This window comes from Limulus polyphemus, unplaced genomic scaffold (genome assembly GCF_000517525.1).
Source record: "Limulus polyphemus unplaced genomic scaffold, Limulus_polyphemus-2.1.2 Scaffold3288, whole genome shotgun sequence".
In the NCBI taxonomy this organism is placed as follows: Eukaryota; Metazoa; Arthropoda; class Merostomata; order Xiphosura; family Limulidae; genus Limulus; species Limulus polyphemus.
In genome coordinates, this window is record NW_013668898.1 from 98,332 (window position 1) to 107,033 (window position 8,702).

General features: G+C 28.5%; 2 protein-coding genes across 12 annotated transcripts in view; one reads left to right on the plus strand and one right to left on the minus strand.

The window, feature by feature from the left end:
• Positions 1-5,202, minus strand: part of LOC106469077 — an 11,663-nt gene extending 6,461 nt beyond the window's left edge. Inside the window, exons 1-2 of one of the 3 annotated variants that reach the window (XM_022397481.1) lie at positions 5,180-5,202; positions 846-953 (exon numbers count right to left, since the gene is read on the minus strand). In XM_022397481.1, the coding sequence (XP_022253189.1) occupies positions 846-946 (101 nt within the window). In that variant the 5' untranslated portion in view covers positions 947-953; positions 5,180-5,202. Of the gene's footprint in view, positions 1-845; positions 954-3,524; positions 3,857-4,068; positions 4,088-5,179 lie in introns of those variants that run through there. The other 2 variants (XM_022397482.1, XM_013929533.2) reach the window with 2 other exon arrangements.
• Positions 5,203-6,209: 1,007 nt separating this feature from the next.
• The window catches only part of LOC106469080 (palmitoyltransferase ZDHHC5-like), a 16,147-nt gene continuing 13,654 nt past the window's right edge, over positions 6,210-8,702 (plus strand). Inside the window, exons 1-3 of one of the 9 annotated variants that reach the window (XM_022397484.1) lie at positions 6,222-6,294; positions 7,196-7,283; positions 7,712-7,952. In XM_022397484.1, the coding sequence (XP_022253192.1) occupies positions 7,855-7,952 (98 nt within the window). In that variant the 5' untranslated portion in view covers positions 6,222-6,294; positions 7,196-7,283; positions 7,712-7,854. The other 8 variants (XM_022397488.1, XM_022397485.1, XM_022397487.1 and 5 more) reach the window with 8 other exon arrangements.

Here is an 8,702-nt window from a genome sequence, read left to right on the forward strand (position 1 = left end):
GAGGCGTTGTTTCCCTTCTTGTATTCAAACAGCATTACATGCCGAATGCGTGTCTCATCATGTGCCATCACTATAAGGGATTAGAGTATACTAAACTTCACACATTATATAGGCTTCACTAACTTGACGTTTAGGCGGTTCGTTTAACTATTATACGTGATGTATGTTTTTGGGGGGTGGCTAATGAAAGTGTTCCAAAATGTGACAATTTCTTGATTATGTAATATTTAACCTTTCTCAATTTCATATAAATGTTCTATAGTGATAGAATCTATATGGATGTGAATTTTTATCTTTTAAACAAAAAAAACTAAATTTTGAAAGATGTTGACTGAAGTCGTATTTCGTTTACATTTTTAGATATAAGCCTGTAATCTCAACATTTATTGAATGTTAATTTAGCTGTTCATGATTCAAGAAACTTAACTATTGTTCACTAAAAAGAAGATAAGTTACAATGGGTTGTTGGAGGAGATTGTAACAATAAAAACTCAACAACCACAAAATAAAATATGAAATGCTAATCCCAAACACAATAAAAAAATTTAAGGCAACACAAAAGATATGTAGATATTGTTATATAAAAACAGCCTAAATTTTTTGGCATGTCGAGGCTAAACTGCTATTAACTTTCAGGCTAAGTGAGACCAAAAATGGTTTTCCTTAAATACGAATCACCTCAGTCCACAAATCACAAACATGAGCCATCTATGTTCTTTAAAGATATAAATTTTGAGAATCACAAAATGTTTCACACATCTTAAATCTTTATAAGTAACAAGTGTGGGCCATACACAAAATATAAAAACTTCATCTAATACTGATAAAAGGTAAAAAACTAGTACCTATCTGTTCCAAATGCCCAACTGACTGCTTCTGTTATTGACCTGTTACCCTCAACCTCCCACGTACAATGAACACTGAACTGCTCGGCATGGGTGGCCATTCTGAAACTAAACAATTAATAAATGTTTAGAGAAAGATCAACCTCTTGATGTACTTTATGTATTGAGTCTGACATAAAATTCAGACCTTATCCAATTAAGTTATCAAGCAAGTGTATATACTGTTTCATAAAAAACAGAATGATGGATATATATTCCTTAAATTATTTGACACCTTTGAAAATATGAAAAAATGTAATTTTTCTTGCAATTCTCAAAAATTATAATGAATTTTGATACTATTTGTTTTATGAAGTATTTTATAAACCATGAAACAATATGTTGTGGAACTTTTTAACAAGCTTTAAATCTCAAGAACTGAATTTGCTTTCAAATTATTTTGATACCAATGATAAAAACTAGTTTTCTTTTATCTATGTAACTTTTCAAATTTCCTTGTACTTCAGACATGAATGTATGGCACAGAAATAAGGATATACATAAATTAATATCAGGCAGAGCTAGGCGATTAACTCATTTACCTACGAGCATTGATTAGTGGCAAGTAAAATAATAATTTATGATTAAATTGATTAATGTCACAAAAATAACTGACTAACTGAAATTAATATTTCCAATTATTCCAACTAACTGAAATATTGCCATTATGATTTCTCATTATAATTTTTGATTGATTCGTGGTTGTTCAACCTAATCAATTAGGGTCCTGTCTCACGAAAATAATCGACTAATCGAGGTTCATGTTTTCAATTATTCCAAGTCTCAAACGATAATAATCAATTATCAAATTCTACCAATCGCCTAGCTCATATTTTAGGTACAACAATAATACTGCAGCATAAAATTAACTGTTGCAAAGATAATAATAAAGAACCGGGAATTCCACACATAAACAACTGACTTCAATAAAGATATGATTATTCATTCTTATGAATTATTTACTAGATTCTCAAACTCACTACAGCTAACAGAAGCTGGTAATTTGTAATAAAATGTAAACAGTAAAGTAGCAGAAATCATCTACGCAGTAGCTGAATTAAAGTCACATTTATTTTCCAGCAGAATTATAGTGGTTTTACAACTTCACCTACTGAACAAAAGATCTACTTTTCAAAGTTTGTGATGACATTTTTCATGTTAATGAAACAGGATGATTTAATTTTGACTTGCAAGAAATAGATGAATACTTAACAAGTTATTCTGTAAGGATTATGTAATGAATAACTTCTTTTTCGCTAATATAACTAGTTTTAAAGTCTTCGGTTATAACATAAAGTGGCATTAAGCAAACTGATCTAAAGATTTTAATCCTATTTGATCAAGGTATTTTCCATACACTCATTACAACTGTAACAATCTACAAAACATTGTCAAGAAAAAGCCTTGCCATGTTAAAACATTATATTTCCACTGACATTTATTTTGATATGCAAAAGGCTTAGAATAATATAAATGATTAATCTTCATGCAAATTTCATTTCTGTTATAATTTATATTTTGACCTCATAATAACATCGATTTTAGTAAACCTAACATAAGAAAATTTTACACTTCAAGACAATATACTTGTACATTTTATTAAACAGGAACTATTTTTATATCTCAATAATTTGTAAAAAGATTTCATAATGATGCAATAAATAATTCTGATGTGTAATCTTTAGCAATAAATAATTCTGATGTGTAATCTTTAGCAATAAAAATTATATATTCCATATAATTATATAATGCCATATGTTATTTTTTAGGACTTTTTAATTCTACACAATTCCCTTTTAAAATCAAGAATATACTATAGTAATAAACATGTGTAAATTCTAGTGGCAAAAAAACATTTATACAGTCTTAAACGTTCACTGTTAATAAAGTAACATTTCTAGTAAACATTAAATAATTATACAATAATTAAGTAATATTTAAACAATAATTATTCAAACAATTGTAGAGTACTCATGTATATAGTTCTTATTGATTACAACTAAATAAAATAACGAAAGATGTGTTAGCAGTTTTTAGAACTATAATAATAATTCAGTTAAACTTGAAAAACTGTAAATCTAGATTAAGATTCAATTATTTTCATAAAACAAACCAAAACACAAGTGCTCTGTATTTATAGAAGTGTACTGAACAATAGGGTATTATCAACTTTCAAAACTATTATATCAATAAAAAAATAAGCATAGCTTCAGGCTTACACTTTAAAATAAAATGTAGTTTGATAAATGTAAGTATCACTATTACTTAGCATTATTATTATTAAACATATTTACACTCTTTACAGACAATATAAAATGATAAATGTCAAATGGGAGTTAAATATTTCAAATAATGTGAACATTTTTTTTTTTTTTACATAAATCTTTAAAAACTAAACGGTTTCCAGCTTCTTAATTTAATGTTTTACAATATCTTATAAAACATTATTATTACAAGTTATCTAATAATAATAATAGCTTTCTAAAGAATTTTTAGATACAGAAAAAGGCGCTGCTAAGATTAACACTTAGGTTTAAACTTAAGTAAAAATAAATACATAAGTAGTATTGTACTACATTAAGTCATTATTATCAAATTAAAAGAAAAAAACAAGATAAAATTAAAAGTTCGAAAACTAACCCACGATTACAAGGAAATCATGGATAGTGCTACAATTTAAAAAAAAAAAGAATTACGACAGAAAACTAATTTCACTACTCTTCAACCACGTGGTCGTGGCCATTAATAATAGTAGATTATAAGGGGTTAAAAATTAAAGCGTTAGGCCTAAGATGATTCAACTATCTCCAAAGTCATGGTCCATATAAAGTTATAGAGGGTAAGTGTTACATGATACGCAACGTTCTAAGCATAGATCGGAGCCATAATGGCATCGTTCCATATTCGTTTCGTCTATCCCGACTCCCGGGTACAAGTTGGCGAAAATAGTGTGGCGTTAGAATTTCATTCATTGGAGCACACGCAAAAAAAAGTAATCTTAAAAGATAGGTGGTACCAAGTTTACAAATCGACATGTGTCTTGTTTTTATTCGAACTTCAGTTGTATTAATTCTGTGTACTTTTAATATCTTTGCATACAAACATTTTTTTTTTTTTACAGTGTCTTTAAAAGTCATTAAACCGGTGAACAAACCTAATATATACATACATACAATATCACTACCTGAAATGATTAATATTATTGACATAGTTGAACTGATGACAGCTAGTTCTGCTCGAAATTGAGTGTCTTTGACATCATGAAAAGGGTGGGTGTCTTTTTCTCCATGAAATTCAAAGTAATTGAGCTATTTTCCTGTTTTGGCCGAGATAGAGGTGATAGCCAATTTTTGTGTAAAATAGCAATGTCAAACTATAATAACTGAAGTCGTTCTAGGTGTGTTTTGTATGATGCGTAAGGAAATTAGATTTTTGATATTTTCCTTTCTTTGTCGTTAAACACAAAGATACCCAATAGACTATCTTTGTTGTGCTTATCGGGGTATAGAAACCCTATTTTTAGCGTTAAAAGCCATTAAAGTTACCGTTAAAAGCCATTAAAAAATCATGTTTTACGACTTTTTATCTAAAAATAAATTTATCTCTACATCATTATCCAAGTTTACATATTTTTGTATTAACATGTTTCAGTTACAAAAAAACCCTTGTCATTTATATTATATTACACAGATAACATTTTTACAGCTTTCGATAGCCTTGACGCCATCTATGACTCTTTATCTAATCTAAATCAGAAACATCCAAACATAAAATTCAGGATAGAAAAACTTTACTCTTATTTTTATATTTATATGTTTGATAGTTCATTAATAAATACTTTATTAATTATATAACTGCCGAATCACATGCTTTGTAGATTAGTACTGTTACAGACACTCGCGTGATTCTCTTATTTTAATTAAAATAATATGTAGCTGGTAGTCTCAGTTCTTGTATGTCACGTGATGATTACAGATAAACTTGGTTAAACGTTGACAAAGTAAACAAAAGTCTTACTCTATAAAAACAATAAAACCTCGTATGAAAAAAATATATATTCCATCACCAATTTCTCCCATAACAACATATCAAATGGTTAATCTACTCATTAACATATTTGATAAGTTTTTCTCCACAATCCAGTTTTCCATTTTTGTGTTTTCAATATGAACGGTACTTTGTCTGATATACAGGCAATAAAGCAAGGTCAAAGACAAAGGTTCAGGCTTATCAATCCCTAATTTAAAACTGCTGAACAGAAGGATGAAAACTAGCAGCTACTGCCGCCTACATACCTACATCCAAATAGATGAATTTAATCTTCATTTTATAACTCGTCTATAGCTGAAAGAGTGGAGAGTGTTCGCAGCATATTGAAGATTTGAACTTTGAACCTTCCGATTCGCGTCTCACAAGCCACTGAGCCATGCATAATTTATCGTATATTTACAAGTACAACGTATTACGTTCGTTTGAAACAGCAATATTCCACTTATTTTTTTACAATGCTTAGTACTCTATTTTAATGTTTAAGATATTAATGATGGATGTTTAAGCTATTAATTTTATCTGTTTCTTAAAAAACCAAAAGTGTAAAATATATAACACTATTTAATCTTGATCTTACATGATAATATGAGTCTATAGGTTTCCAAGTCCACTGACATCAAAACGACAAGTTTAAAGGCATCCATAAAACAGATTTTGGAATTGTTAAGCAGAAAATAAATCGAACTCAAACACTAAAGAATGACCCAAACAAGTGTGGTCGAAACATGCGAAAAATATCCTGTTTTGCAATAATAAATAACTGTGGTTTAAGATGCGTATTAATTTTATTAATTAAATGCCGCAAAATATAAGTGTAAATCAGTTAAACTGACCAAATGATACTGAATTAATTATTCTAATTAAGTTGCTTTGCTGTAATGCTTTATCGTTATGTTCAGCTATAAAAAATATTTTTAGAGATATTCGAACCAAAGATAAATACAAATATTCAAATATATGACTAATGTATAATGGTTACCCACCTACAAGTATATTTAGTATGGGATTAAGAAAAAAGTGTTACGAAGTTGATCAATATCTAAAGAAAGAAAGAAGACGCAAATACTTTCATTAATTTATTTTTGAACACTTCAAGACGTATTACTGATATGATTAAAACATTATTCTATTATCATTTAAATTATATTAATTTTTTATATATTTTTACGAATTTATGTTGTCTGTTATGTTTCTTAGAGTTACAGCTTTTGCACTTCATACATCATTTACACTGATGAATGAGTTAATACAACACAAGTCGATTAGGCTTACGTCAAGTGACACTGACAGCGTAAAGGTATGACTATTTTCATATAGAGCGTTTCTACTTAGCGACTGTTGTTGAATGAAATCCTTTTAGGTAAATTCGATGCTATTTAGTGGATTGATGGGTTTGATATCGTGAAATACATTTAATCGAGTATTTAAATAGTTAGACTGTTTTAATTTCAAAAGTTTGAACATCTAACTGCAGTATCTACTGAAATTTAAACTCAATAGGCCTTATTCAAGTTATTGTTACACTTACAAGTTACACTTTTACAGTGACTAAATATTACATTACTAGTAAATAAATGATTAAATGTATCATTATTTAAACTGTTTTCATTGGAAACAGTACTGTAATATTTATTTAAAATGAGCGTATTATGTAAATTATATTATTTTGTGATAATTTTAGAATAGTACTTTATTGCTGTTAATGTTGCTATTATTACTGTTAGTGTTGCTATTATTACTGTTAGTGTTGCTATTATTACCTATAAGTTATAGTTATAGTATAAGATTGCTTCGTTTTATTATAATAGTTAATACCCATTAATTGTGATTTTTTAATTTTTGTTAGTTTTAACTTTTAGTACTTAGTGAATATTACTACTGCTAGTTGTAACCATTGTTGATTTATTAATTTTTGTTAGTTTTAACTTTTAGTACTTAGTGAATATTACTACTGCTAGTTGTAACCATTGTTGATTTATTAAATTTTAAAATTAATATTATGGCTGATGTTATTTGCCAAGCAGCCAGGTGCCAGATGAGAATATAGCTAAACTCACAGAACCTATCCATCTAAATATTTAACATTGACTTGTTTCTACCATTGATAAAAACTGCCATAGGTTGTGATGACTGCCATGCAAATAACATAACTCATGAAGAAACTTATAAAGTCATAAAATGTATATCTATAAACAATAATACTAGATTGAGCAAAGTAGTTGTCTTACATCAACTTCATTTCATATTTAAATTGTCAAAAGAGACTCGAGTTCTACTGACTTAGCTGAGCCGGTATTTCAGATCTCGCAGGAATCCATGTGAAACTTTCCTTTCGTACAAAGCTGCCAGGTGAATAGCCACTTTAATTTCATTATATTCTTTAAGATTAAAACTTGCTGTTAGGAAAGTTAATATGTTACTATTTCCATCTAATGCACATTCACCAATTAAATAGTCCCAGCAAAAAGGTTCGTAAGTATTTTTAGTAGCTCATAGTTGATAAAAAAGTTTCTGTAATGTTGTGTGTAATCAAATATTTGTCATTAAAAATTGAAATAGTTGTACCTTTGACTTGGACTTTACTAAGTAAGAAACATTGTTTTCAAAATACTATTAACGTTTAAGAATTTAAGAGCATAGTTTCATTACATTGTAGCATATAGAAATGATGACAGATTTATGCCATGAAAAGGAATATAAATATATTAAAAATTCGTATATGATTTATTAAATTTTGAAGTTTATGAGCCCCTTTTATTTATATATATTATCATCAGTACAAGTGGAATATTTAGTCAAGAGATGCTATCTTAGTGATTCAGCTTTATGAGATTAAAGCAGCGTATGAGACAAAGCTGGTCATCTGCCAGAAAAACTTACCAGCCTGATATTGGCAACAAGTGTCAGAAACCGAAGGAAAATGGGAAAGTGTTGTGGAAAAGCAAACACCAAATTTCTTCCAGCAGCATGTGCTTGGACTCTCTTGATATCAACAACAACCTTGTTTTTTGCTTTCCCGTAAGTACTTGTCTTTGCCCGTAAGTCTTTAGTTTAACATACAATGTATATTTTAATGTTACTGATGGTTGGCTGGGTTTTTCTGTTGCTGTTAAGTACCTTGATATCATTCATGACACGATTATTACTACCAGTTAATAATTACAGATTTATATAAAATGATATTGAAGAATTGATGAATAAAATGTATGTATGTTAGTTTAGTAGCAAAACTGCAAAAATTACAATATATAACAGAAAACTAGTCATAACTTTGGAAAGTTTTAGAATAATGTTTTCAAAATAAATCATTTATCAAGTTTGGAAATTTTTTGTATTTTTTCACCTTTAATTCTTTTTTGGACTGGTCACGGGTGAAAGGCCATGTCATCGCGTTTGTTGACTCACATTCAAAATTTTATTGAACTACTGTTTTATGAATTTATGTCAATGAGTTTGGTATCAAACTGTAGATTATAATTCAAATTTTTAGTACTATACATTACTCAATTTCTTAATTTAAAAGTAAGTATTAAAAAACAGATAAACATCGATGTTTGTGTGTCACGTGGTATGTTGAATGCAGCACTGGTTCAAATTAGATGTTTGTGAAGTCAAAATACGAAGTCTGTGGTTACATATGAATTAGAAACTCAAAATACCGATATTGAAAAGCTAGAATATAAAATACGAAGGTCTTATCTTTTCTATTTGCTAAGATATTACTCACTTAATAAATTAAACATAGTGGCACCATGCTCACCTCTTTTC